The 26,893-nt window shown below is 53.4% G+C and overlaps 9 protein-coding genes across 9 annotated transcripts; 5 read left to right on the top strand and 4 right to left on the bottom strand.

The window, feature by feature from the left end:
- CAOG_03445 (hypothetical protein) lies at positions 1–1,559 on the top strand. The gene is made up of 2 exons (XM_004364227.2): positions 1–362; positions 470–1,559. Exons 1-2 carry the CDS (start codon positions 69–71, stop codon positions 1,397–1,399), a joined length of 1,224 nt encoding a protein of 407 aa, XP_004364284.2. The 5' UTR covers positions 1–68; the 3' UTR covers positions 1,400–1,559.
- An 859-nt stretch (positions 1,560–2,418) lies between these two features.
- CAOG_03444 (hypothetical protein) lies at positions 2,419–4,418 on the top strand. Its single transcript, XM_004364226.2, has 3 exons — positions 2,419–2,688; positions 3,454–3,899; positions 4,007–4,418. The coding sequence occupies exons 1-3, from the start codon at positions 2,510–2,512 to the stop codon at positions 4,237–4,239; spliced, it is 858 nt and encodes a 285-aa protein (XP_004364283.1). The 5' UTR covers positions 2,419–2,509; the 3' UTR covers positions 4,240–4,418.
- An 8-nt stretch (positions 4,419–4,426) lies between these two features.
- On the bottom strand, positions 4,427–6,798 carry CAOG_03443 (hypothetical protein). Its single transcript, XM_004364225.2, has 9 exons — positions 6,602–6,798; positions 6,190–6,323; positions 5,926–6,051; positions 5,644–5,805; positions 5,438–5,549; positions 5,267–5,310; positions 5,061–5,164; positions 4,810–4,966; positions 4,427–4,713 (listed from the first exon to the last, which is right to left on the bottom strand). Exons 1-9 carry the CDS (start codon positions 6,759–6,761, stop codon positions 4,549–4,551), a joined length of 1,164 nt encoding a protein of 387 aa, XP_004364282.2. The 5' UTR covers positions 6,762–6,798; the 3' UTR covers positions 4,427–4,548.
- A 30-nt stretch (positions 6,799–6,828) lies between these two features.
- Positions 6,829–8,136, top strand: CAOG_03442 (hypothetical protein). Its single transcript, XM_004364224.2, has 3 exons — positions 6,829–6,857; positions 7,250–7,761; positions 7,855–8,136. Exons 1-3 carry the CDS (start codon positions 6,848–6,850, stop codon positions 8,089–8,091), a joined length of 759 nt encoding a protein of 252 aa, XP_004364281.2. The 5' UTR covers positions 6,829–6,847; the 3' UTR covers positions 8,092–8,136.
- Positions 8,137–8,217: 81 nt separating this feature from the next.
- On the bottom strand, positions 8,218–9,585 carry CAOG_03441 (hypothetical protein; the record flags this gene model as incomplete). The annotated part of the gene is made up of 3 exons (XM_004364223.1): positions 8,218–8,290; positions 8,373–8,440; positions 8,566–9,585. The coding sequence occupies 3 exons, from the start codon at positions 9,583–9,585 to the stop codon at positions 8,218–8,220; spliced, it is 1,161 nt and encodes a 386-aa protein (XP_004364280.1).
- Positions 9,586–11,775: 2,190 nt separating this feature from the next.
- On the top strand, positions 11,776–18,669 carry CAOG_08700 (hypothetical protein). The gene is made up of 11 exons (XM_011272009.1): positions 11,776–11,862; positions 11,955–14,873; positions 14,988–15,195; positions 15,297–15,443; positions 15,557–15,921; positions 16,028–16,201; positions 16,303–16,502; positions 16,586–16,671; positions 16,783–17,499; positions 17,614–18,228; positions 18,360–18,669. Exons 2-11 carry the CDS (start codon positions 12,033–12,035, stop codon positions 18,476–18,478), a joined length of 5,472 nt encoding a protein of 1,823 aa, XP_011270311.1. The 5' UTR covers positions 11,776–11,862; positions 11,955–12,032; the 3' UTR covers positions 18,479–18,669.
- A 31-nt stretch (positions 18,670–18,700) lies between these two features.
- On the bottom strand, positions 18,701–20,845 carry CAOG_03438 (GTP-binding protein rab11; the record flags this gene model as incomplete). The annotated part of the gene is made up of 7 exons (XM_004364220.2): positions 18,701–19,028; positions 19,124–19,249; positions 19,335–19,364; positions 19,458–19,590; positions 19,666–19,696; positions 19,793–19,889; positions 20,731–20,845. The coding sequence occupies 7 exons, from the start codon at positions 20,843–20,845 to the stop codon at positions 18,829–18,831; spliced, it is 732 nt and encodes a 243-aa protein (XP_004364277.1). The 3' UTR covers positions 18,701–18,828.
- A 633-nt stretch (positions 20,846–21,478) lies between these two features.
- CAOG_03437 (spermatogenesis-associated protein 20) lies at positions 21,479–24,960 on the top strand. The gene is made up of 5 exons (XM_004364219.2): positions 21,479–22,165; positions 22,256–22,427; positions 22,502–22,614; positions 22,696–23,318; positions 23,418–24,960. The coding sequence occupies exons 2-5, from the start codon at positions 22,344–22,346 to the stop codon at positions 24,878–24,880; spliced, it is 2,283 nt and encodes a 760-aa protein (XP_004364276.2). The 5' UTR covers positions 21,479–22,165; positions 22,256–22,343; the 3' UTR covers positions 24,881–24,960.
- A 529-nt stretch (positions 24,961–25,489) lies between these two features.
- CAOG_03436 (hypothetical protein) lies at positions 25,490–25,846 on the bottom strand (the record flags this gene model as incomplete). The annotated part of the gene is made up of 1 exon (XM_004364218.1): positions 25,490–25,846. The coding sequence occupies one exon, from the start codon at positions 25,844–25,846 to the stop codon at positions 25,490–25,492; it is 357 nt and encodes a 118-aa protein (XP_004364275.1).
- Between the last annotated feature and the right edge of the window lie 1,047 nt (positions 25,847–26,893).

Raw genomic sequence — 26,893 nt, 5'->3', positions numbered from 1 at the left:
GAAGTCAAGCCTGATCGGACTCGCGGCCGTGAACCTTTGCTCGAGCTTGCAAGCTATATGATGAAAGCATGCGCCATGATGTCAACATAGACGTTTGCTACTGTATTTGCTGGAGATCAGGCGGTATTCACGTCGTGCTAGTCGATTTGACGCACGTGAACACAGCGACGCGTATGGATCCTGCAGCAGGCTTCCCCATTCCGATCATCGAGTACACTCTGTCCAAGCCAGGGCAAGCCATCAAGTTTCTGCTGGAGCAACAACAACGCAACATGCCACTGTGGGATGAACCAATGTCCAGTGACCCGATCTCAGGGAGCGGCAGCCGAGGCAGTACAGCCTCCAGCCTGGTTGTGTCATTGGTATGTTATCGGGTGCATGGTCTTTGGCGACGGTCCAGAACCAGATTACTCACTTCTTGATTGCATGCTCGCTCCTCCTCCTCCATGACACACCTGACACCCGCTAGAGCGAAGGGGAGCAGCAGTTGATGAATGTGACGAATCTTCACGGCAACACCACTTTTGCGGGGCAGCTTGCTCTCAAGGGCGATAACACTCGCGTCGTTGTCAAATTTTCGGACGGCAAGTACTACGGTCAGATGGAGCAGCTTGTTCGGGAGGGCATGGCACTGGCTCTTCTCGGTCGCGCTGGTGCGAGCGAGCACAATCTCCCCGTGCTGCTGAGCTTCTGTGAAGCCACTCTCAATGACACCAAGGGCTTTGCGCTGGTGACTCATTGCCTGTCAGGCACGACCCTCGAGTGGTGGGCTCACCAAGCACACGCTGAAGGTATCTGCGCAAAGTTGCGCGAGACCCTGCAGTGGGTGCATTCGCAAGGCATTGTTCACGGTGACATCCACAGAGGGAATGTGCTGGTAACGATCATGCCTCCGTCGCCTCCACGAACCGACCAATCTCAATATCAGCAACAAGTCTCCGTCTCCGTCGCGTTGATCGACTTTGGTCTGTGCTGCTTCCGCCCAGAGATTGCGACCCCACAGGTCGTCAAAGTGGCGCTCGAAGCTGCACCCGTCACAGCTCCCGTCCTCGCTGAGCTCAAGTCGACGTGGCTTGGACGTGTCGCCGGTAACTCGTGGGACATCTGGCCTGGGCACTTTTACGCCATTGCGAGGTCGAAGCACTGTTGCACGCCGCGGGCCGACTTTCTCAGTCTGAGTCTACTCATGGTGGCTGGGTGCACTGGCGGCTCGTTGCAGCTCCAATTCCAGCTGTACTGGCCAGAGGATGTCGAAAGGTCCGAGAGCGAGCGGATGAAACGCGCGCTGCTTCGTGATCGGACTGGAAGTCTCGCTCGGTTGATGAAATCGCGTGGAGGCGTTCTGCGTGAAGTTTGCACCACTCTTGATTCCGCCGAGGCGCCCGAGGCAATGGTTTAGTCATGTCCACCCCTTTCCTTCCACCCATCTTTACTCCTTTCATACAGTCAGGTTGGGCACGCGTCGCCTCAACTGTTGAACTTGTCAACGCGTTGACTTTGCTCCTGCCGTGCAACCATTGCCCCGCCTGTTCAAATAATAAACAAACATGTCGCATGCATCACTTCCCGCGCAAAACGAGGCGGCCAGAACCGCGTCTACTCGACTTTTGACCAGAAAAGACGTCAAAACTCAAGAGAAGCCTGCTGAGCCTGTCGACGGGTTTTCAGCTTGCATTTGGCCACAGATGTGCTTCTACCGAGGTTGTGGAATGATCCATTGACTTTTCTTTGTCTTTTCTTAGTCTTTTTTTTTTTTTTTTTTCAATTTGTTGGTTTTGAGTAAGTTCTTTTTTTTTTCTTTGGATTTTGCGCGCGCTTTTTCACTCTCTGCCAAGTCGACGCTCCCTTTTCACTCGTCTCCACTCCACTCCACTCCAACCGCCAAATCACACTCCCTCCAACTCATCTCCTCACTTGACAACATCCACTCTGATCGGGTCGGGTCGGGTCGTCGCTTGGTCGTTCTTGCATCGTCGTCGTTCTTCGCTGTTCGTCTTGGCGTCTCTCTCCTCACTCGCCAGCAGCGTCCGGACCTGGACGCGATCGCATCTTTACTGACAGAAACTCCAGTCAGTGTGTCGATTTTTGCATTGCTTTCGGGAATTCGTTCTGGTTCATTGATGACGATCAGAAACAAAACGTCAAAAAACAAAAGATCGCGCTTTTTTTTTTTTTTCCCTTTCTTCTTCTTCTTTGATCTCGTTCGTTCGCTTCGTTGAGCAGGAGAAAAAGAGAGAGAGCGAGTAGAAGAACAAGGAGAGAAGGAGAGATCGACTCCGGATCTCAACCACCACTCAATCGATCGACGCGACGTTGGCCATTGAGAAATTTGCGCTTCCATTGAATGCTTCACTCAAACTTTGTCACTGACGTTCACTCACTCTGATCACCTGGTGAACTTGGCGTATATGAAACAAGATCAGCTCAAGAAACCTCGAGTCTCAGACACCAACTGGCAAACTGCTGCACAAGACAACCAACGTTCCTTCAAAAACTCAAATCACAAACCATGTCCAACCGCGGAAACCGAAACAACAGCAACAACCGTAACGCCCGTCAGCTCCCCACTGCTGCGAGCCTGCCTACCGGCTTTATGCCCTTTGGCGCGACTGGGTTTGGCCAGCCTGTCGGCAACTTTGGTCAACCTGGCGGCTTTGGTGGATTTATTCTTGCCAACCTGCCTCAGAGGTAAACAAACCACCCCCCTCCTCCCTTTCTCACCTCTTTGTATCTTTGTGAGAGTTTGATTCGTCTTGCTTCAGTTGTACTCCACCCCCGCCCACCCTCCTCAAATTCCCATCCTCGCTCCTGGTCACTGGTCACTGGCACTGCTGCGACTGCTGCCACCGATCGATGCCCGATGACTCTTGATAACGCGCATGACCGTGGTTTGGAAAACCCCCCCTCCTCTGCGCAATCGTATGGCCGAGTGCTCCAGCCAGCTCGAGTTTCGCATTTTCGAAAATTGCCAAACTCAAAATCGGTGTAGGGTGCGCTGCCGATTGATGTCACAAGCGAGTTGCGCTGGTTAACAGTTTCCGACAAACGTGTTGTTGCTTTGATGGGTCAAGCCGCCGCAGCGCTCCTGCGTTCGACGTGGGGTGAGAGTGCGCGCGTGCCGACACACTGCTTGCTTGCTTGCATGCTGCTGCTGCTGCTATGATCTACTGTAGCTCCCAGCCACGAGAGACTTCGAAAGGAGAATCAGAGACTCTTTCGTCTCTTCTTCTTCACCAGTTGGTCAACGAAATGCAATCGGGCAAAGCAACGTCGCTTGCCCCCCCCCCCGCCTTCGGGTCTGCCAATTTCGCGTTTCTCCCTCCCTTCCCATCTCTTCCCACCCTCTTATTTCGCTACCACGCATCCGTTTCTCCGCTTGTGCTCGACTATGCGCCGCAACTGATCGAAACCTTTCGTCAAATCCTTTCGCCTTGCAACTTCGTCACCACCCAGCCTTCCCGCCCAGCCAAAGCAACAAAAGCAGCAGCAACCAGCCCAGCGCAACAACCGCAACTCGAACAACTCTGTCCAGCGCCAGATCACCCAGGGTCGCCAGCGGAACGCCCGCGCAAACCAGCTGGATGCTCGCCGCCAAGCCATGGACCTGTCTGACGCCCAGCCTGCCTTTGCGCAGTTTCCCGGCATGCAGCAGCCCGTGATTATCATGGCTCCTGGCTTTGGTCAAGTTCCCCAGCAACAGCAGCAGCAGCAGCAGCAGCAGCAAAACCGTCGCCGTTCGGGCACTACCCGCCGCCTCGCCAAGACTGACCAGTCGGTTGCTATGGCTGTCGACTCTCAAAGCAGCAACCGCCGTGCTCGTCGAGGACGCTCCAACACTGGCAACAGCAACACCGGCAGCACCACCAAGACTGTCGCCATGAACACTGGCGCTCGCCAACGTGAGTGACAAAGCGCAACGCGAGAGTGATGTTCTCTTCGTTTCTTGTTATTGTGTTCATTGACCTTTTGTTCCTCGCTCTTTCTTTCCTTTCTTTTTATTTGCCAGCAGCCAACGCAAATGGTCGCGCCGGTCGCGGTACCCGAGGCGGTCGTGGCGCGCGCGGCGGCCGCGGTGGACGCGGTGGTCGCAGCAGCAGCTCTTCTGCTGCTGCTTCGGAACCCATGACCAGCGACTCGCTTGACACTCAGCTGACCAGCTACATGATGCGTGACCCCTCCACTGCTGCCAGCATGCTCGACAGCCAGCTTGACGACTATCTTGCTCTCCGATCCAACTAAGCGTGTTGTTTGGGTTTTAAAATTGAATTTTGCCTTGTTGTTGGTTCTACTTTCGGCGTGATTGGAGAGCTTGTTTTGCATCTCATTTTCGCCCGTTGTCAGTAATTGCTGTTTTTGTTTCTTTCCCTCCCCCCCCTTCTCGATTGTATCAAATCACAACGTCCCCCGTTTTTGCATCATTCCTTGTTCTCTTGACACAGAGTTTACTTTGAGTTGTTGTTTGAATCACGTTTCGTTCCAAGCGCTCCTGCACGCAGGATACTAAATAAGGGGACTGGGCACACTTTTGCAACGATGGCGCATTTTTTGTTAGAACATTTTGTTGCGATCGCGTTGAGAGCGGGCTTGGAACACCAGATAGAGTGCCAAAACCAGCACGGTGGCAAAAATCAGCCACACTTGGAGCGACGATGCGGCGCTATCGTGCACGTTCGTGATTGCGCGCAAAATCTCTTGCTGTGAATGAGCAATGGACTGAAGCAGATGCGCGTATGGCAGCGTGTGAGAACAAGAAACCAAGCACAAGGGCTCCATGCAACGCAGTCTTGGAGTTGGCTGTTCACAACTCACTGCAATATCGCTCGTCGACTGCACGCTCTGATGCTGGAGCTGCGCAATCAAGGCACGGAGTCCTTCAATTCCTTCGCTTGCAATGCTGGAAGGAGGGATGCGGTTGAGGGTCTCCTTGACACCAGTAAACTGCTGGTTGACGTCTCGAATGGTGCCTCTGTGTCAATTGCAACACAACAGCACAGCGGAAAAATTTCGAAGGGTTGGCCCATGGACCAAATCCTGCTCTTCGACCAGCACGCTCTACTTACTGCAGTTGAAGAATTCGCATCGAAAGATCGCGAACCTCGGCGGCCATCCGGTCAATGTTTACTTGCGATTCTGACGGCGGGGTTTGGGGTTGAGCTTGCTCCGCCTGGAGTGGAGAAGGAAGGAGCAGGGGAAACGAGGTGACCAATTCAAGCAGGTCTTTTTTTACAATCCGATCTTTTGTGTTTGTTGATGTTTGAGTACTTACCCCATCCAGAGAGCTGACCACAAGATCAATCAAATCATGCTTGTCTGCACAAGTTGAGAAGGTGTTGAGCTGAGCACTTTTTGTCTTTTGTCAAAAAAAAGAAAGGAAAAAAAAGCAACAACAAGAAAAACTCACAATAGAAACACATTCTCCGTCCACAGCATTACGTACCTGAGAGACCGCCAGTGGCAGCTGAAATTCCCATGTAGTAGCCGGTTGGCAAATGGACTGTCTTCTTGAAGCACACCTCCAGGGGCTCGTCAAACGCCAGGTTGCTGCTCACCTACAAGCATTCAAAAGGCAGCCAAGTCAAGTCTCGTTTCAGCCATGCCAAACACCACGGGCTCAACCAGATCAAACGAATGTTGGCAACGGACTTGAAGCTCGCCGTTCTGGTACAGAATCTCAATCTTGAAAGGCTTGGCCGTGTTGCGGAACTTGCGCACACACTGGCCGAACGCCATGGGCTTGCCATCGGTATGGCGATCATACACGATTGTGTTGTCGTTGACAAAGCCAAGCAGCGCAGGATTCAGACCCTGTCAACAGCAACAACAACAACAGCAGCAACAACAACAAGTTGCACATGGATTGGGATTGAGAGCAATACCACCACATTCAAGCAACTATCAGCATGCTTCAGAATGCCTCTCTCTTACATCGGCATCGTTGTCATACGTGTCCAGAATGACAGCCAGCCCATCGAACTTCTCAGCACTGCCGTAAACGTTGCCTTCGGGGAGGCGGTTTTTGGCGTACCAGAATGCAATACCATCGCCACCGACCTGAATACAAATGCATGTTTGTCATTGTGTGCACGTCAGCGTGTGACGCCAACGGACGTTGCCTCCGATGAGGGTGAATCGGGGGTGGGATGGGCGATGATGGTCAAAATCCATCCAAACAGTCCAAAGCAGCCTTACCACGCCACCGACGACATGGATGACCATGCTAACGACCCAGTTGTGCATCTCGACTGGCACAGTGTTCCACACGGCGCCCTTCTTGCTCTGCTCGAGCTGAGTGAGCCGGACGAGCGTTCCCGCGACGGCAGCCTCTGCCTCACGGCCAATCCAATCCAGTCCAAGCCAGTCCAAGCCAGTCCAAGCCAGTCCAAGCGAATCCAGTCCAGTCCAAGCCAAGCCAAGGTAAGTGATCATGATTCAGTCATCAAGTCATCAAGATCGTCCATTCAATGACCAGCGCGCCGACGAACTCGCCCCCCAATGCAACTCCACTCAAAACCTTCCATCTCCAAACCCAACTCCAAACCCAACTCCAACTGCAAAACCAGCTCCAAAACTCTTGGCAAGATGCTTTCAATGAGGAACGTACGGCCAGACAGGTCCCAGTTTGGGATTTGGCCGGTCGGGCTGAACGGCGGTCGAATCGAGTGCTGCGGCTGCAGCTCTGCGCCAGTCACACCGCTGAGCAGTGCAGCAACGACGACGACGACGACGCCGATGGTGAGCAGCGACGTTGTATGCAATGTCATTGCGGTCAGTGAAAATTGAAAAAAAAATAAACAAACAAACAAACTGAGACTGAGCTCACTCTTAGAATTTTTCAAAGCAACAAGAAATGTCTTGGGGTAAAACATCAATATCATCACCATCATCATCATCATCACCATCATCATCAACTATAACATTACATGTTGTAGCTGCAGTAGATTGGATGGAGAAGCGGGGCAGCTGTTGTTGGCTGGGCTTCCATTGCGATTGCTCTCATTCTCTCTCTCTCTCTCACTCTCGCTCTCGCTCTCTCGCTCTCTTTCGCTCTTCCGCGGACATGACGTCGCCAGTAGTTGCTGCAGTTGATTGTGCGCGTGGAGAAGACGGGGACTGTTGCAGCTGGGGTTGGGGACTGGAGATCTCTCTCTCTCTCTCTCGCTTCTCTCTCTGCTGGTCTTCCATGTGTTCACTGACTTCACACACACCCCACCCCCGCGTCCACCGACCACTTTTGCGTTTGGCGTTGAAGACGACGAGGACGAAGATCAGGGCTACAAGGCGGTCGGCAAGGCTGCGGCGCCTGCTGGGCAGTGGGACGACGAGGACGCCGACGACAAGGTCAGCGAGGCATGGGACGCCGAGGAGGACGACGACAAGGACAAGGGTGGTGCTGCTGCTGCGACTGGCGCTGGTGCTGCTGCTGCTCCGGCCAAGAAGAAGAAGCGGTCCATCCACCAGGCCGCCGCCGAGCGCGAGGCAAAGGAGGCCGAGGAGCGCAAGAAGATGGCAGAGAAGGCCGCCGCTGCCGCCGAGGCTGCTGCCGCTGCAGAGCGCGCACTCACGCCCGCACAGCGACAGCGTCTGGTCGAGCAGTCAGACCTCGACGTCGCAAAGGACTTGTTCGGCGGCGACGACGAGCCGCGCAAGGCCGCCAAGTCCAACAACAATGCTGGCGGCATTCTCGACGCGATGGTCCCGGACACGGCTGCCGAGTTTGAAGAGTACGGCAAGGCCCTCCGCAAGAAGTTTACCTCGTTCGAAGTACGTGCATTTCGTTCCAGTCACCAAGCTGGGGGTGCAATAGGTCTCGGTGTCGTTAATCACTTTCGTTTGTTTGTTGTTCTTGTTTGACAGAAATCGTTCGAGTTTGCCAACTTTTTCCACGCGTTTGTGCGCGATGCGGCTGCGGGTCTGCCGAGCGACGAGTTGCGAAAACTCACGGCCACGCTCAACGTATTAACCAACGAGAAGCAAAAGGACGAGAAGGGCCCCGCCAAGAAGGGCAAGCCAAAGAAGGGCCCCGTCAAGAAGATTGGTCTGGACGAAGACTTTGTTGAAAACCCTTACGACGATGCTGCGGATTTCATGTGATCATTTTTTTTTCTATGTCGAGTTAAGCAGTTGTCAAGATGACCATTTTTTTTGACTCCTTGATTTTATATTGTACTTCAACGTCAATTCAATGGAGAGGGGGGGGGGGTGGTTCTTCTTGTTTCGTTATCGCCCGATGCTCGCACACGACTGTCGGTAGCCTGGCATGTGTTGAATGCACTGAATGACAAACGGGTCGCTAAATCCAAACAGCTGATGCGGCATCGAGTGAGTTCGTCGATGGCTCCCTGACATCAAAAAAACAAGACACCACAGCTTACTAGTGGCCCCGAGACCCGACATCCTGGCGAGTTGCTCCGGAGGCAAGCTTGTGTCCATGGGGTTGTTGCTGTGAGCCAAAGCACAACGCAGTCAGGGCGCAAAAAGCGCATCAAAACCCACCCGACCCGACCACAGCAATTCCAACAACGTACGGTTTGTGCCACGCCATTCCTCTTCGCCGTGTTGAACTACAAACACAGGACCGGAGGGAGACTCTTCGATGCGCATCTGGTACAGGTTGCCAAAGTGGGCTTTGGAGGCGTGGTAGCCAACTGGATATGGGTGTCGATGCAGACACTGCTTGTTGCTCCAGTACTTGGACGCGTTGGGTCCGGTAACAAGGTGCCCCAACTCGTAGATTGTTGTTGGCGTGGAGGTGAGTAGCATCGGCAAGGCGGGCATTTCAAACAAGCTGTCGGGATCGCTCAAATCCGTTGGCTTGAGCAGAGAGAGGTCTCCCTCATCGTCTCCGGTTGTCGACTGTCGCGTCTTCTTTGAGTCTGGGGTTTCCGAGCGCGAGCGGACGGATCGGCGCCGCCGTTTGGCAATTCGCTTGTCGTTGGCCTCGATTTCAGCGTCAGCATCGTCATTGTCGCTGTCGGCCGACTTTAAAAAGCCTTGCAGTGCAGCCGTCTTTGTCTTTCGCACAGCGCGCGCGCTACTGGTCGTAACTGGGGGTGGTACGTTGGTCGAAACACTCGGTCGCGGATCCAGTCCTGCCAAATCTGCAAAAATCCGCTCACTTTCGCTGAACGTGGTTGTCGGGGATGGAGGATCACTGGTCGAGTCCGTAAACGATGAATTCAAGCTGGGCAGCAGCGACGCAATGTCTGAGGGGTCGTCCTCCGGGTACAGGCAATCCGACAAGGACGCGACCAAATCTGACGAGAAGCCGGACGGATCGGACGACAGCAATTCGAGCATGTCCAGCTCTCCAGCATCGACTTCGAGTGTCGCTGTGGGTAGAATGTGCGGAAACTCGGATTCCTCGTCTGCGCCAAGCAAGAGCGCGTCGAACATGGACAGCTTGGACGACCAATCCGGCGCACTGGCATGAAGCGTGAGCGGCTGACCAAGCACAGGAGTGCCCAAGATTGCAGTATCGCCATCCATAGTTTCAGCAAGAGTAGTAGTTGGGCCAATTGGAGCAGCAGCAGCAGCAGCAGCAGCAGCGAGGTGGCGAGGTTGACTAGTGCTGCTAAGGGGAATCATTTGCTCGTGTTTCAACGCAAGACTGTAGCAGCAGACGACAGCAGCACAGAGTGAGTTTTTTTGACGGCGGTTTTCTGCGAGTGACATTGCTGAGCATTGTGCTCGTGATGAACAGGACAGCAAGATCGAGTCAAAAGTCCAGGAAAGACGGCCACAAATAAAAAAAAAATAAAAAAAAAAAACAAATAAAGAAAGAAAATTTTGAAGTTTTCGCGCCAAAAATCTCAACTCTCGATGAGTCGCTGCAGAGTCGCACGGGCAGCCCACTCCAGCACGATTTCCACAGCAGCAATGACGTGGAAATTCCCGACTGATTGTCTCTTGGGCCCGAGCACAGTGGAAGCTGGATGCGCTTTTGCACAGACGTCTGCATCGCCAATGCAATACAACTCCCTGATCCCTACTCTCCCTGTGCAACCCCACTAGCCCGTCTTCTTTGAGGGGTCACTGAACCTACTGTCACACCTGGATATCCAAGCAAAACAATCCACAACACAAATTACAAATCCAAAGACCAGCACACACACACACACACACAACCGAGCGTGCGCGTGCGAGTGAGCTGCGTCTCGATTTGGAGGGTCGGTTGTTGATGGGAATTGCCTCGTTCTTTGGCCTGAGTGTGATTGCCTTGTCGTGTTAACACAAGTTATCTGGCGGGTACTGTCTTCTGGTGCTTGCGCAGTCGCAGCTGTGCGTTCTCGGTGAGCGTTTTGGCGAATTGCCATTCCCCGCTGTTTCTCCACGCCAGAATCAAATGCACGCTTGAAGCTTGATTCTCGATCCATCCCTCACTGTACGTGTACTGGACCCTCCACCCTCTCACCCTTTCTTTGCATTGATTCATGGATGCAATGGACGCTCAGCCAGTCTTTTTTTTTTTTGTTCTTGTTTTTTTAAATCTTTGTAAGGCCATCTTCGACCCTTGCGAAAAGCACTGCAGCAGCAACCCCGTCGGCCGTTCTCGCTCTGTTCGCAAATGCATTTGAGCGTTACTCCAGTTGACGACGAATCGGGAGGCGGGGGGGAGGGGAAGCGGCGCACCATCATCATCACTCATAGAGAAAACGGTGATCAGACATGAGGCGGGTGGCCGTTGGAGAACGGGGTTGGGCGATTGCACGAATGGATGTGGCTGCGTGTGCTTGGTGGGGCCAAGCTTGGCTGTGCTTTGACCAGACAAACGAAGGGGGGGGGGAGAAGAGGAACTGTGGGGTTTGCGATGGGTGATGAATCGGCGAAGGTGAGCGGGAGTGTCGCCTGCCCCCCTCTGGATGACTCCAGCTCGTTCGACAGTCGCTTGTCTCTCCTTCTCCGTCCCCCTCATCCCTCGCTACTCTCACCCCCCCCCCCATGCGTTGGCCGCTCGTTCGGTTTGCTCCCCATCCACGGCACTGGACGTCAAAAGCCTGCGCTTTTTTTTTTTTTTTTTTTTTTTTTTGATTTTCTCCCTTTCTTCTGCTTTTTGAGCTTCTCCTGGTGCGCTTCGTGCTGTGCCACGCTGCTTCAACGCGTGATCTCGCTGTGACTTTTCTCTTGTTCTCTGCAACGTTCGCCAAACGTCGCTTCTCTGCTGCGATCGCCACTCAATCACAAGAGCACAAACGACCCAACAAGCAAAATTCGCAGCCTTGAATCAAAAAAAAAAAAAAAAAAAAAAAAAAGGCATAAAAATTCGATCTATTTTATTATTATTATTATTATTATTATTATTATTTTATGATTTTTTTATGATTTAATTTTTTATTGTTTTTCTAGTTGAGAGCAGCAGCGACAGGACGAGTGAGACTGGGCGCAAGTTGAAGCAATGCGCTGTGGGAGATGAGCGGGATGGCACGAGGCCCAGGGTTGGCGCGGGGGGGGTGTGTGAAGCAGAGAGAGAGAGCGACGGAGAGGGCAGAGGTGCGGACATTCCGAGGCGCAACCAAGTTAGGGCAATGCTCGCATCCGATGGCACGCTATCTCATGGCAGGATGGCAGGATGGCAGGGATGGCAGGGGTGCTGGGGAGGGGAGGGCGAAACCGAGACAGAGATGACAATGCTGAAGGCGAGAGTGCGGTCGCGAATGGACAAAGTAAAGTGGAAGACAACCAACGCACTTTCACCGTCTCTCGCGCTGGTCTCTTGGTACTCACAGGCTTGTTGCTTTCGTTGACAGAGTCTCAGAACACGGCCGTATTGTTGTCACAGCTCGTCGTCGTCGTCGTCGTCGTCGTCGTCGTCGTTGAACCAACAAGCAAACGAAGCACCAAATTTCACCCATACATTTCAAAAAGGTTTGTAAGAACAAAAATGTCGAACATTTGCACTCAATCGCATCACATCAACGACGCATCTCACTCTGCTGGATGCTTGTTGCTGCTGACAGACCCAAACTAACCCTTCCCCTCCCCCTCTCCGAACATCGTCAAAGCGTTGCGGTCTCCACTTCTGAAAAACATTGACGATGGCAGCGGCGCAAACGGCCAGCGTGGAGCCAGTCCCTGGCGCGACGAGTCCAACGCTACTCCGCAGCACCACGAACGCGCCCACCATCAGCCAACCCGTGACAAGAACAGTCAGCAATGCCGCATCCTTGCAACAGGCTGGCAGCGGTGGTAGTGGCGGCGCCGCGGCAGGGGGTGTCGAATTGTTCGTCTTGTCTGCAGAAACGCGCGCCATGCTCCACGATGTCGCCCAGCAAATGCTCGGCTCACTAAGAATCGGCACGTTGAAGCTACGGATGAAAACGTATCGGCTGTGCTTTACGGGAAAGGACGCAGTCACCTGGCTGCTCTGCAACAACCTCGCCAAAACCAAAGAGGATGCCATCCGGATTGGCAACATGATGATTATCGAAAAGCTGTTTCGCCACGTCACCAACGAGCACCTCTTCAAGAACGAGCCCAACCTGTTCTATCGGTTTGCCGTGCACGAAGAGCAGCTCGAGCGCGAGGAGCTCGAGGGTGGCAGGGGTGGCGCGACCCCAACAAGCGGTAGCGTGGGCTCGGGAGGCTCACATCCTCTCGCCGCCCAGAGCAATTCTGCGCTGGGCGTGTCAGACCGAACCAGCATTGGCGGCAGCATTGGCAGCACTGGCAACATTAACGCCATCAACGCCGACCATTCTGGCTCCTTCCCCGGCGGCGCCAACGGCTTGCTCACCCCTGGGATGCTCGGCATCAACGGATCCACTGCCTCCAGTGGCGGAGACTCGGATGCCGCTCACGGCACCGACACGGACATTGACAGCCAAGCCGAGCGCGAAGATTTGAACATTGCCCCTCAAACGGCCATGGTGCGCATGCTCACCCCGGAGGCAATCTTGCTACTACGCGACACGACCAAGTCTCTCAAAGACCTCGACAATGCGCTTCGCAAGCTCGGCAACGAAATGCTCCAGTGCCTGGACATTACCACCCGCAAGACGCAGACGCGCACGTTCAAGGATTGCTTTGTCGGCAAGGACGCTGTCGCATGGATGATTCAGAACGGCGTGGCTGCGGACGAGCAAGGCGCCATTCGCGTCGGCAACATGATGGTGACGCTGGATATTTTCCACCATGTACTCAAAGAGCACACCTTCAAGAATGAAAATCTGCTCTACCGCTTTACTGTTCACGAGGACTCTGGCCAAACTAAGGGGTCTTGGGTCTATTCCCGCAATCTCCCCGTCATGCTCCGAGTTTTGACACAAGAGCAGCTGCGGCCGTTGAAAAAGTCGTCGACAAAAAACGTCCCGCCGCCTGTCGCAGCGGCTGCTGCAGCAGCAGCAGCAGTAGCAGCAGCAGCAGCAGCAACAACAACAACAACCTCCTCTGCCACACCCGCAGAGTCAACACCAGACTCACCAGCACCACCACATCATCATCTACAACAACAACAGCAACCACCACAGTCATCCATCTCTTCCACATCCGGCTCGTTGCCACCAAACAGCAGTAGCACCAATCTGCAACAGCTCGGCGCGCTCAACGGCTCAGCAAACAATCTGAGCCCGGCGGACGAGCTTCGTCAATCTCTCGATATTCTTGCAGCTCGCATGATGAGCAGTCTCGAGGTCAAGGATCGCAAGTTTTTGCTGCGAACGTACAAGGACTGCTTTGTGGGCACGGAAGCTGTGGACTGGCTTCTGTCACGTGGTGTGGCCGAGGACGAGGAGGACGCTGTGCGCATTGGCAATCTCATGATCAAGAACAATCTCTTCCAGCACGTCACGCTCGACCATCTCTTCAAGAACGAAAACCTCTTTTATCGCTACACCAGCACCTACGGCTCGGATTTGGACTCGGTACTCGCATCACCTCCTGGGGCAACGCCGTCGCCCGCCATTTCAACGCCAACGCCGACCGTTGGGTCGTCGCCCGCGGTCGGCCCGTCGAACTCGCCTTTAGCTACTCGAAAAATGTCGACTGCAGGCAGTGTCATGCTCAATGCTGGCGCTGCCGCAGCGGGGGCGAGCAGCGACCGACCTGCTCCCTTGCTATCCACAGGCTCGGTGTCGTCTTTGGGCGGTCGCAAGCAGCGCGAGCTGCAAACCATTGTCACGAGCATGAAGCATTTTGTTGATGTCCGCGACCGCAAGTACATGCGCAAAATGTACCGTCGAACATTTCTCGGCAAGGACGCGGCCAACTGGCTCATCTGGACGGGTGTGGCCCAGGATGTCGACGACGCGATCGGGACGGGCAATCGCATGCTACAAAAGGGGCTGATTCGAAGCATCAACGGCTCTGACCAGTCCTTCAAGTACGACTCATCTGCCCTGTACCGGTTCTCGGAAGAAGGCGCGGCCCGTGTCGTCCGCAAGCCCACCTCGGCTGCTGCCACCACGGGTGCAGCGGTTGCGTCCGCGGCGGCCGTGCTCGTTGGCGGTGTTGGCGCCGTTGGCGGAGCGGCCGCCTCGCTTGGCAAAAAGGCCTTTGGAGGCGCGCGCAAGCTGATGGGCAAAGTCGTCAAGCGATCCAATACATCGGTTGGCCTCGAAGATGTGCCTTCGGGTGGCAGCGCCACTGGTCGTCCCAAAAGTGAGGCTGGCAGTGTCTCGTCGTCCGACCCTCCTTCACAGCCCAGCTCGAGACCAGTCAGCCTCATCTCGCAACCTGGCGAGGTGGTTGCTGTCGGAGCCGAGCCGTCCGGTCATCGTGGCCTGTCTAGCGCAACGTCCATTGACGAGGCTGACCTTGCGGAAGACGATGAGGATGTCGAAGACCTCGACGATGATGACATTGTCGACGATGTGTTTGATGACGACGATGAAACAGACGGCGGCGAATCGAGTAGCAAGAGCGTTGTAACGCCGCTTCCAGTACGAGCCGTGCATGTTTGTGTTTGGGGGGGGGCCCTTGTCGTTCTTGGCGGATGACTCACTGTTTTTTTTTTAATTTTTTTATTTTCTTGCTTGCTCTCTACTCTGTTGTAGTCTTCTCCAGACCTCGCTCCAACCGCACCTGCACCACTGACGACATCGCAAATGGCCGCAGCCGCAGCTGCACCCGCTTCGGCTAGCGCTTCCACGTCGAGCGCTGGAGGTCGCATCGAGGAGAGCAATCCCATCATTGCCAATTACTATGGCAAACGCAATGCTGTCAGCATTGCTGATGTCAAGTCTGTCATGAACTTGTCCATCGGTATGTGCCTTTTCTCGTCTCCTTTGGTTGGTTGCTTTTTTTGCGCGTTGATCCGATTTACTCATGGGGATGATTTGGTGTTGACTCCAATCCAATTTCAGAGGCCTGCTTTGAACGTGCGCAGTTGGGATCGATGATGATGCGCTCAAAAGTCAACAAGCCACCAGCCTGGTTCCGTGTCACCATCGACAAGGAGCGCAAAATTATGTACTGGCGATACAAGAGCGGCATCACGGTCAAAAATGCCTGTACGTTTTTTTTTTTGGTTCGCAGCCTTATCCCCGCACTCAAATGTGATACTAAGACTAACTGTCTGTTTGGCGACATTTTTTTTCTTTGTTCTTCCCTTTCTTGAAAACAGTGCTGCTGGGCTCAATCCGCGATGTTCGACTTGGCGCATCCAAGCAAGTGTTTGAAACCAAACTCGTGGCGGAAGTCTATGCCCGATCCTTCTCGATCGTGTACGGACCGAACTGGGAAGAAGTGCACTTCACCTCCGAAACGCTCGAAGACTTTTTCGTCTGGTCGCGGCTGTTGGAGCACATTGCCGAGCAGGCGCGTTTGTCGGCTCCTCGAAACGCGAGCATCCTGACCTGGCTCAAGCTGGAGTTCTTGCTGGCCAACCAAGTGACTATTGACACCATTTCTGGCGAACGCGCAGTGTTCCTCCTCGACAAACTGCTCAACTTTAGCAAGACGGAGCCTGACATTCCTCGCAAGTTCCTGGTATGTTTTTTTTTTGTTGTGAAATCTCCTCTTGGTTTTGTACATTTTGGGACTGCGAGTTCTCACAACTTGTGCTTTTCTTTGGTTGTTTTGTCTCCACTCACAGACCATGCTCGAGCACGAGTCCATGACCTTCCAACAAGTCGCTCGTGCCTACGTCGAGCATACCATGCCTGCACATGTGGAGGTCGTCTTCCATCAGTACGCCAAGACGGAGAGCGCTGACGGCAAACTTGTCATGAATCTGGAGTGCTTCTTGGACTTTCTCTACGCTCAAGGGGTGCGTACCTTTGGCGTTGCTTTGGTGCTCAAGGTGTTTGGACCCTGTGTCTTGCTGCTGACTTTTTTTTTTGTTTTTTGTTGTTGACATTCTGTTGACAGGAGACGGATATTTTTGACGACGAAGGCAGCATCATGATTCGCAAATACAGCTCGCGCAACAACGAACAATTGGATTTGGTCGATTTTGCGCTCTTTTTGCTTTCCGACGACAACATTGTCGTTCGCAAGGCCCATTTGCCCCTTCACGAGGACATGACGCGTCCGCTCTCCGAGTATTTCATTGCATCGTCCCACAACACGTGAGTTTATTTGCGTTTTTGTTTGGATGTGTGTGCTTTGTAAGGGATCCTCGGACTTACATTGGAATCTTCTGCACTCGCAGTTATCTTCTTGGTGACCAACTGAAGGGAGAGTCGTCCATCGAGGGCTACATTCGCTCCCTTCTTGAAGGCTGCCGCTGCGTCGAGCGTATGTTGTTTGTTGTTGTTGTTGTTGTTGTTGTTGTTGTTGTTGTTGTTGTTGACTGCGGATGCCTTGATCTTTGCACCAACCAACCCTTCTGCTCTCTCCTCACGACAGTTGACTGCTGGGATGGCAGCGACGGCGAACCAATCATCTATCACGGCCACACACTGACCACCAAGATTCGCTACGTTGATGTCCTCAAGGCAATCAAGACGTACGCCTTCAAGGCGTCACCCTACCCGGTCATCCTGTCGTTTGAGAATCATTGCTCCATCCCACAGCAGGTGATTATCGCCAAGTACTTGCGCAGCATCTTCCACGATGCGCTGCTCGACAACTATCTGGTGGGCATCGACTCTGAAACACAGCTGCCATCACCCGAGCAACTCAAGTACAAAATTCTTGTCAAGGCCAAGGGCAACAAGCGCGACGATCCCACAATGTCTGGAGTCGGCCCGGTCGCTGCAACGGGGCAGCTGAGCACTCCACGAGCGACTGGTCGCCGCATGTCTCTCGGAGATGCATTGGTCAAGCCCCGCGGCAGCCGCTCCAACACGCTCAACAAGGCCACCCAGCCATCCGAGCAAGACCTCGCTCTCTCGGCCAACGATATGCGCGAACTCGGGGCGAAGGACGCGTCCGCAGTCGCGCCCGCCGTCACGGCCAAGGACAAGAAAGAGACCCGCGACAAGGACAAGGACAAGGAAACCAAAGAAGAAAAGGAGGCAGTCTCTACGGAAGACTCTGAAGTTGAGAAGGTGGCTCCCGAACTTGCCGAGCTTGCCATTTACTGCCGAGCGGCGCATTTCGTGAGCTTTGAGGATAACATGGGTAAGTGGGCATTTTTTTTTTTTTGTGTGTGTGTGTGGTTTTTGATTTTGTTTGTGCCCTCGCTGTCGACGTCGGTGGCTTACGCTTTGCTTTGCGATCATTCCCTTGCAACAGCTTGTCAAGTCTGGTACCAGATGACATCTATTGGCGAGTCCAAAGCCAAAAAGCTGGCGCAGACGAATCTGGCAGAGTACACGCTGTACAACCAGCGCTTCCTCAACCGCATCTATCCTGCAGCCAAGCGGTTCAACTCGAGCAACTTTGATCCTCAGCAGTTCTGGAACACGGGCTCGCAAATGGTGGCTCTCAACTACCAGACGAACGACATTCCGATGATGATGAATCGCGGCAAGTTCCAGGTGAATGGCCTCTGCGGCTACGTGCTCAAGCCTGCCTCGATCATTGGTACTCCCGACGCGCAGCCTGCAGTGCCCAAGCAGCTTTCTGTTCAGATTTTGTCGGCCCAAAATGTGCTGCACTATTCCGAGTTTGCCAAGTTCCGCGACAGCGAGTTTGTGGTTGAAGTCCGCGTCGATGGTGCTTCAACCGACACTGCCCGCAAGAAGACCAACTCGCGCACGGGTACGCCGGCACGCACCGAGTGGAACGAAACCCTGAATTTCAACGTGGGTGACTCGGAGTTGGCCCTGATTGGTTTCATGCTTTACGAGAACAAGTCTCGTCGCCTTCTTGGGCAGTTCTTTGCCCCAGTCTCCAGTCTGAATCAAGGTACGAGTTTTACTCTTGTGTGGTTGTAAATGGTTGTTTTTGCGTGGAAAGCGCGACTCATGTCTTTTTTTTTTTTTTTTTTTTTTTTTTTTTTTTTTTTTTTTTTTTTTTTGGTTTGTTTGCTTCGACAGGGTTTCGTCACATCTATCTGAAAGGTGAAGGAGACGACCACCTGCACCACCAAACCTTGTTTGTCAACATTGCTATCGAGGACCTTTTGGACGGAGCGGACTGGCAGATTGCCATTTAATTCTTTGATCGTTTGTTTTTTTTTCTTTTTACTCTTGTTGTCGCCCCTCTCCTTTTGATCTTCTTTCTTTTTTTTATGCATGTTTTGTATTTGACCGGTTGAGTTTTTCTTCTTTTCCCTCTCTTTGCGTTCCATTCACCCCTTCCCCTTCAAGTTGGGTTTGATACTCGATTTTTAAGCTTTTTTTTTTCTGTTGATTCTTTTTTAAAATTCTTTTCATTTGTTTCATCTTGTTTCAATTAAACCTTCTGTATCGATGTTCAGTATGAGTACACGTTACCAACTTGACTGTGTTGGCTCAGTCGAAAGGGTTTTTGTTGGCGCAAATGTTTTGTATTCCACGCAAACTGTTAACTACCACAGCAAGAAACCTGAACTGTTGTACCGGTCGGTTGGCCAGCTTGTCCTGCTCCTGGCCGAACCGTCGCAGATCCGGCGCCACCAGGACGTCCCGAGAAGCTTCCAAAACCTACATTCGAGTCACCTTCATCCGATCCCGTCCGCAGCTTGATCATTTCTCGAGCAGCGTGCAAGAAGGCGTCGCTAATGCCTGTGCTCGTCACAATACGTTGGTCAACAGAAGCACAAAAAGTTGAGCATGTGAACAAAATGCAATCAATGAGGATTTGAATACACGCGACCTACCGCTATCCGCCTTTGCCGATGTCTCAAAGAAGAGGGCGTTAATTTCCTCGGCGTAGATGGCAGCAGTTTCTCCAGACACCTTGCGCTGGCTCGCCATGTCGGATTTGTTGCCAACCAGGACGAGGACTAGTTGTATCAAAGGATCAGAGGTTAAAGTCGGTAAAATGGATGAAAAGTTTGAATCTCGATGCACGAAAAGGTCTCTGCTTACCAATGTCGCTATCCACGTTGTGTTGCAGTTCTATAGCAACGAGAAGGGGTATGGAGGAGAGTGTGCAGTGAGAACAAGGCATTTCAAAGTCCAAAGGGCGTTCCGAAGTGTTTGACCGCTCACCTTTTACCCAAGACTTGATGTCGTCAAACGTCTGTTCGTCTGTAATGTCGTACACAAGCAACGCGGCATTTGCTCCACGGTAGTACATGGGTGCCATCGAGCGAAAGCGCTCCTGGCCGGCGGTGTCCCAAATCTGCACAGTTTCGGTGGGTTGGGCGTCAGTCGAGAAATGGCGAGATGCAACCAAATTCCAAAACAAAGCACCGACCTGCATCCGCACTTGGCAGCGGTCAACCGTCCTGTTGCATTCAAAGGGCGCAGAAAACGGGTGCGGGGTGAGGGGCCTCTAAAACCAGCAACAGCTTCACACAAGTGCTCAAAACAGCGCTCCATACATTTTCCGAGTCATGAATGATGCTCCGATCGTTGACGTGATATCTGCTGCATATGTTCCCTGGACGTATCGTAGCACGAGCGAGGTCTTTCCAACGCCTGTCTCAGACAATGAGACAACAAAAACAAAAGTTAGGACCAAAAGTTTCTCAGACATTGTCATCAGAGTCGAGCGTCTTTCGCAATTACGTCCATCCGTCCTCCTCCTCCTCCTCCTCCGCCTCCTCATCTTGTTGCCTTTTGTCAGTATCAGTTGACCAGCTTGAAATCAAAGTGTTTGGAGATGAAAGAAGTCGCTTTTTTTTTTTTTTTTTTTGCTGTGCGTTGCATTGCCGACAGCTCGTTTTGCTGCTTCTCTCATCACAAGTCGCCGTATCCTTTGATTGCTTTCCTCTTTCACTCATCCCTCCTATTTGCTTGCATCGATGCGTACTTTGCAAACCGAGGGGAGGCGGGCGCGGGGAGGCTGTTGCTGTGCCAGTGGAGTAGCATTTGCATTTGCAGCGACTCAATGTCAGGCGTCCCGCAGTCAAGTCACTCACTTTCCCCCTTCCACTCTCACTCATTCGCTCATCACTCATTCGCTCATTCACTCAGTTCAGTTGTGAGCTCCGGCGTTTGGGTCTCTCTGCTGGTTTGCTGCATGCACGAGCGGCAATAGTCCTCCCCCCGACTGTTCCACGCTTCTACTCATCTTCTCTCTCAGGTCATGTTCGCTCCTTCGACGTGTGCCCCCCTTCTCCTGTTCACCAGGCCCTGCTTCTCCCGCCCTCCCCGCGGCCTCCTGCGACTCATTGCCACTCCAGCACACTCGCGTGACATGCAGGCTGCAGCATTCTCAGAGACCCGCGCCAGAGAGCCAACCGAAGGTCACTCGCTCTGCTCTGCTCCCTCTTTCCCTTCCCCCCCCCCCGCCATAGCCACATTCAAACTCGCTCACCTTGCGAGCCCAGAATGACAACCTTGGCTTCCAGTGCGCGGCCACCCCCTTGCTGCTGCTGCTGCTGCTGCTGCTGCTGCTGTTGCGCTGCTCCAGACGGTGAGCCACTCGCCATCGTCGTTTGAGTGTTGAATCAAAATAGGATTGAAAAATGGAAGAGTGGACCAATTCCAAGCTTGCACCTTGGAGTCAGCTCCCGCGACCGATCGGTTTACCAGGCGATCACACCGTGTGCTGAAAGTCTACCGTCAGAGTAAGAGCGCACGAACGATGCTAGACTCGGAGAAACGGCGGATGTAGCGTTTCGGCTCAAGTCGCTACAAAAGCAAGCTTTGGCTCACTTCTGCGTGGAAACACGAATCCTTGCGCCGCCGACCAGGTGGCCAGGTAGTCATCAACGAGATACACCTGCTGATATGCGGAAATCCGGATCCGGAGCTGCCGTTGTCGCACAAACGGAGGCATGGTCGAAACCAAGCCAAACCAGCATCTCGGCCCCATCGATAGCCATTTTTCCGCCGATTCGATTTACTGCATTCTCACATCAAGGTAGTAGCGGAACTTGAGTGAAATGCCCGATTGGAATTGGTGTGTGGCTCAGGCAAACACCAACTCTCAAAACACCCCTGAAAGTTTGCATTGATTGCCTCTGGGTTGGAATCTAGCTTTTCTTCCGCTTTCGTTCTGACCATGACTCCTTTGCAAATCTGCTCCGGATTTCAATTCATCAGTCGTCTTTTTTTTTTTGTGTTTTCGTCCTGCGGTTTTTTGATTGCTGTTGGGGGAATTTAACTGCGCATTCAAACGCAAAAAAGTCTCCGTGAAACGGCGACATTTGTTTTTGCACACACGCCATTTCCCATCTGTCTTCCGAATGCCATCTTCCGCGGCCACTGCGGCTGCGGCTGCAGCACCTGCACCGGCACCAAGCGTCGCAACCAATCGTCTTGCCACTGAGAAGAGCCCTTACTTGCTTCAACGTAAAACAAACAAACATTGTTCATCGGAAAACACAGAAAGGGGACAAAAACGGCAAAAGTTCGGCATTGAGCGTTGTTCTTCTGGATGGAAACAAACACTGATCGCACTCGCTTTGGCTGCAGATCGATGCAGTGATCTCAGATCTGAAAAGGGATGATCATGGTTGCACGGTGAATGGCTCAACACACGAGAGTTCTTTTTCGACTCATCGTTCTTCTTTGGTTGAAGGCAGAGTTTTTCGTTTGTTCGCTTTTGCGTCGAGTGTCGCGTGTGATTCACGGCGCGCGCGAAAAAAAAAGCACGGGCGTTTCGATAGGATGCGTGTTATTGTCAACAAAACAACTCAAACCATTTTGGAATCACTGATGGCGCTGCTGGTGCTGGTATCCTGAAATTTTGATTTTTGTTTTGGTGTATTCACAGATGCGCATAATCCGGTCGACTGGTATCCTTGGTGCGAAACTCGGACGTTGCATGCATTCTGAAACATGCACTGGAGTGCGAGGCACTGACACTGTACATGCGCGCAACTCATCACCAACAGGGGTCCAGAGGCTTTTCAAAAAGCGCGAGAACGGCAGCTGCCAATCTTTCTGTCGGTCGGCTACAGCACTTGCCATTGGTGCCACGTCATGGAGGAGCAGTCGTTCATGAATCCCGGCATTGCCAGTATCATGAACAAGAACTTTGTCAACATCAAAGTGGACCGCGAAGAGGTTTGTCTCGTTTCCGTTTTCCGCAACCAAATTTCAGTCGAGCGACTCGAATGCTCACTATGATGATTGCATAGCGCCCTGATGTCGATCGCGTCTACATGGCATTCATCACGGCCACAACAGGTCACGGTGGATGGCCAATGAGTGTCTGGTTGACACCAGAACTGACGCCCATTTTTGGTGGAACGTAAGCTTTGCTGCAGCTGTTGATTCTCATCTGCAACCCCTCTGGCTCATTTCTCACGTGCAACACTTTTCTCCTTTGTAGGTACTTTCCGCCAGAGGACAAGTGGGGCACGCCCGGATTTCCGTTCCTGCTGGCAAAAATTGCGGCGCTCTGGAGCTCTCGCCGCGACGAAATCCTTCTCAAAGGTCGCGGCATCATGCAGCTGCTCGAGCAAGGCATCGACGCACGCTTGCAACCAACCGAGGAAAGCAACGAAGGTGCAGTTTCTGATGCAAAGCAGGATTCTGCCCGCGACTGGCTCGAATTGGCCTTCACCAAGTTTGAGGAGGAGTTTGACCCGCAGCTCGGCGGATTTGGTGGCGCGCCAAAGTTTCCTCGACCCGTGATTTTGCAATTCCTGCTCAACCTCTATGCGCACTTTTCCCGCGTGACTGCGTCGCTGAAAGCGCAAGCTACCGACGCTACCCCTTCACCCACATCCGCATCGCCTCGACTTGCAGGGGCGCCGGTCGCTGCGGCGGCGGCAACCACGCTCTCAGCCTCTCCCAAACTCAAAGGCTCCAGGCGCCTCAGCGTGGCAGAGCGCAACTGTCTCCAAACCATGCGCATGTGCACAACCACCTTGGACGCCATGCATCGCGGTGGCCTGTACGACCATCTTGGTGGAGGTTTTCATCGCTACAGTGTGGATCAGTTCTGGCATGGTAACACACAGCGCATACATGTCTGTTCTTGCAAACTTGGAGAGCAGAGAGATCCAACTTACGTGCCTTTCTTCTTTCGTCTGCTTTGCACGTTTACAGTTCCGCACTTTGAAAAGATGCTCTTCGACCAGGCACAACTCGCGCTGACCTATGCAATGGGGTTCCAGCTGACTCGAATACCTGCGTACGCACAAGTGTGCCGGGACACTCTCGCATACGTGCTGCGCGATCTTGCCCACCCACTTGGCGGATTCTTTTCGGCAGAAGACGCAGACAGCCTGCCTTCAGTGACTTCGGAATCCAAGAGCGAAGGAGCCTACTACGTCTGGTCGTACGAAGAGATATCCACCACCTTGAGCCAAGGCGACTGTGCTGCTGGAGTAGCGTCCAACGCGACAGACTTGGCCGTCTTTTGCTACGCGTTCGGAGTGCGTCCACAGGGGAATATTCGCCGAGAGAGCAATCCACACGGCGAGCTTGCGCGTAAAAACCACCTCTTCCAAGAGTACACGCTCCAGGAAACCGCCGACCACTTTCACCTGCCCCTGGCAGACGTGGCCAATCGCCTCGAGAATGCACGCGCCAGACTGCACGGGATTCGTGCCGCACGTCCGCGCCCGCATCTGGACGACAAGATCATTGCCGCGTGGAATGGACTCATGATTTCGGCGCTGGCCAAGGCCGGAGGCGTGGTCGAGGAGCCCTTGTTTATTCACGCTGCTCAAAAGGCAGCTCGTTTCTTGCGCGGCTCAATGTACAACACGGAAAGCGGACAGCTCGTGCGATCTTGGCGGGACGGATCTGCCTCGAAGGTTGGTGGCTTTCTGTCCGACTATGCCTTTGTCATTCAGGGGTTGCTGGATTTGTACGAAGTGGATGGCGATACGACCTGGCTCGAGTGGGCGCTGCAGCTGCAAAGCAAGCAAGACGAGCTGTTTCACGACCCGAACGGCGGTGGCGGGTACTTCGTGACAAGCACGCACGACCCGAGCATCCTGGTTCGCCTCAAGTGCGAGGAAGACAGCGCTGAACCAGCGGGCAATTCCATTGCAGCCATCAACCTCCTGCGGCTTGCCAACTTGGTCAACCGACCAGAAATGCGCGATCGAGCCGCTGCACTCATCACCTCGCACCAATTCCTCTTTTCCAACGCCCCGACCGCGCTGCCAATGATGCTCTCTGCGTTGCAGTTCTTGCACAGTCCGAACGTGCAAGTGGTACTCGTCACCAAGAACAGTCCGACCGATGTACCCAAACCCAAAGACGAGCCGACCCGTCCTGCAGCTGCTGCTTCTGCTGCGAGCGAGGCCGCGACCGAGCTTCAGAGCGTAGTCCTATCCCAGTGCTTTATTCCGTTCAAATCCATCGTGCATTTACAATCCGACGCGAGCCGTCGCTTTCTGCGGAACAAGCTGCCGGCCGTCGACGACTACCAGATGATTGACAACCAGCCCACCGCCTATGTTTGCCAAAGCTTTGCCTGCCAGGCCCCCGTCACCAGCGTACGCGAGCTGCGCACCCTTCTTGGCGCGACTCTGCCTGTACAGCCATTTTCTCCCTAGAGAGTGTCGCGATCAAGTATTATGTACAAAAACTTTGTCATTCACATGAATTACATGTATTACACTACACATACGTCTCCTTCATGCCGCTCGCAGTTGTAGATCTGTCAGTGCTGCGCATGAGTGATTGAACTTGGTGCACCGTGTTAGGTAAAGTGAGGCGTGCATGGCTTCAAAGGGTTGAGCAAACGCAACCGCCCCATGCTCAACAGCATCCTCCCCGCGACTCTGGAATTTGGATAATAGCTTGGACATGCACTTTCCAGTGAATAATACCACTTCCGACAACTCCTCGACTTCAGTCTTCAATTTTGGTTTTCGACTTGGTTTTCCCCCAGCCAACAAAATGGGGAAATCGGTGGATGCATTTGTGCCGGTGACGATATCGTCGACCTCGGCATCATCGTCGCCATCACCATCAATACCATCATTGCTATCGTTTGGGTCGGTCGGACATGCGCCTCAATCGAATGCGCCACCACCGCTCGTGACGGGGTTTGTGTCATCGTCGGCCTCAGCCACGCCAAGCATGAGCGCCCATTCCACCATCAATACTATCTCTGGTAGTACTAGTACTAGTACTACTACTACTACTACTTGGAGCGGTCATCATGATACAAGTCCGATTGGTGAGGGTGATGGGGCAGCAGCAGCAGCAGCAGCAGCAGCAGCAGCAGCAGCAGCAGCAGCAGCAGCAGCAGCAGCAGCAGCAGTGGCAATGGCGTCATCGTCGGAGGTTGACAGCCACAGCAATAGCCGCCGCGTGACACCGACGCCGGGCGCAGAAGCACCAGCACTCGATGCAAATATCACTGCAGCACCAGTACGATCGAAATCCGGCGCAGAGAGCCCTGTTGGGCGACCGCAGACTGAACCACCACCACCACCATCACCACCACTGCCGCTGTCGGAGTTGGGTCGGCGCGCACTGTCTACGTCGCTCGTCCCGCGGCTCGGTCTCTGCATCCTGCAAGAGCGTCTGAAGGCTGGTTGCGCAAGTACGTCCGTTGCCACGCGACAGCATCCGAGTCCGAGTCCGATCCAGAATCACAGCAACCTGAGCTTGACCGCCAATTCAAACTCAGTACCACATCACAAGGAACCTCAGCTCCAGCCTCAAACAGCAGATGAGCCAGTCATACTCGGTGGAAGCATCATTGAATCATCATCAGCATCAACAGCAGCAATAATAGCAACAGCAACGGCAGAATTCTCGCCGCTCGCTGATTTTCCGGTAACCTTTGCTGCTCAGACTGTTTGCTCTTGCATTGCTTTATGATCTCTCGCTTCTTCATCATTTGAGCTGTGATTGTTATTTATTTTGGATGCTACTGTTTTTCTTTTACCCTATTTTCTGAGATTCTTTTTCAAATCTCAGTCTCTTTTTTTTTTTATTTTATTTTATTTTTTATTTTTATTTTTTTTTTTACTCGTTCTTTCACTCAACGTTTTCCCGCATTTTTTCTGCTCCTTTGTTGTTGCTGGTGGGACATTGGGATTTGTGCTTTGTTTGCGCTTTAGATTCTACTGCGAGACGCGCAACGGCAGCTCGAAACGCTTGCTGCGAGTGGCGAGCCGGTGCACATTGACATTCTCAGCCACGCAGCAGCAGCATCAACACAGCCAAACCCAGCACCAGCCCATCGTTCGGCTGATTCTTCATCCTCAGTGACTCTGGGTCGGGCGTCTGTGCCTGCTACTACTACTGCTGCTACTACTACTACTACTGCTGCTGGTGCTGCTGGCTCAACGACGGTCGATCGTCGTCGTCGTCAGAGTGGCGGCGGTTTCACGTCCGAAGCAGCAGCCAGGCAGCCCCAGCCGACAGTCCCATCCTCCGACCCTCCGCCACCGCGCCTGCGTCTGATCGAGCGCTGGACACTGCTGCTGATGCCGCCGTCCAAGCGCAGCGCAGCCGAGGCAGAGGACGGGCTGATGCCGGTCTTGTTGCAGCAGCACAGCAAGCAACCGCGAACCTCAGCTTCACCTCAGCCATCGCTGTCCAGTAACAAC

The sequence above is a fragment of the Capsaspora owczarzaki genome, assembly GCF_000151315.2.
Source record: "Capsaspora owczarzaki ATCC 30864 unplaced genomic scaffold supercont2.4, whole genome shotgun sequence".
NCBI lineage: Eukaryota > Filasterea > Ministeriida > Capsasporidae > Capsaspora > Capsaspora owczarzaki.
The sequence above is the reverse complement of the archived record's forward strand: the minus strand, read 5'-3'. Positions and strand labels throughout refer to the sequence as shown.

Bases quoted from the DNA above. Each gene is read 5' to 3' on its own strand.
- CAOG_03445 (XM_004364227.2), top strand. From the start codon at position 69: ATGCGCCATGATGTCAACATAGACGTTTGCTACTGTATTTGCTGGAGA. The intron at 363-469 runs GTATGTTATCGG...GACACCCGCTAG, and splicing joins CCAGCCTGGTTGTGTCATTG to AGCGAAGGGGAGCAGCAGTT.
- CAOG_03444 (XM_004364226.2), top strand. From the start codon at position 2,510: ATGTCCAACCGCGGAAACCGAAACAACAGCAACAACCGTAACGCCCGT. The intron at 2,689-3,453 runs GTAAACAAACCA...GTCACCACCCAG, and splicing joins CTTGCCAACCTGCCTCAGAG to CCTTCCCGCCCAGCCAAAGC. The intron at 3,900-4,006 runs GTGAGTGACAAA...TTTATTTGCCAG, and splicing joins GAACACTGGCGCTCGCCAAC to CAGCCAACGCAAATGGTCGC.
- CAOG_03443 (XM_004364225.2), bottom strand. From the start codon at position 6,761: ATGACATTGCATACAACGTCGCTGCTCACCATCGGCGTCGTCGTCGTC. The intron at 5,550-5,643 runs GTCCGTTGCCAA...GAATGCTTGTAG, and splicing joins ACCAGAACGGCGAGCTTCAA to GTGAGCAGCAACCTGGCGTT. The intron at 5,311-5,437 runs GTACGTAATGCT...CAACTTGTGCAG, and splicing joins TGCCACTGGCGGTCTCTCAG to ACAAGCATGATTTGATTGAT.
- CAOG_03442 (XM_004364224.2), top strand. The intron at 7,762-7,854 runs GTACGTGCATTT...CTTGTTTGACAG, and splicing joins AGAAGTTTACCTCGTTCGAA to AAATCGTTCGAGTTTGCCAA.
- CAOG_08700 (XM_011272009.1), top strand. From the start codon at position 12,033: ATGGCAGCGGCGCAAACGGCCAGCGTGGAGCCAGTCCCTGGCGCGACG. The intron at 14,874-14,987 runs GTACGAGCCGTG...ACTCTGTTGTAG, and splicing joins GCGTTGTAACGCCGCTTCCA to TCTTCTCCAGACCTCGCTCC. The intron at 15,444-15,556 runs GTACGTTTTTTT...TCTTGAAAACAG, and splicing joins CATCACGGTCAAAAATGCCT to TGCTGCTGGGCTCAATCCGC.
- CAOG_03437 (XM_004364219.2), top strand. From the start codon at position 22,344: ATGGAGGAGCAGTCGTTCATGAATCCCGGCATTGCCAGTATCATGAAC. The intron at 22,615-22,695 runs GTAAGCTTTGCT...TCTCCTTTGTAG, and splicing joins ACGCCCATTTTTGGTGGAAC to GTACTTTCCGCCAGAGGACA. The intron at 23,319-23,417 runs GTAACACACAGC...GCACGTTTACAG, and splicing joins TGTGGATCAGTTCTGGCATG to TTCCGCACTTTGAAAAGATG.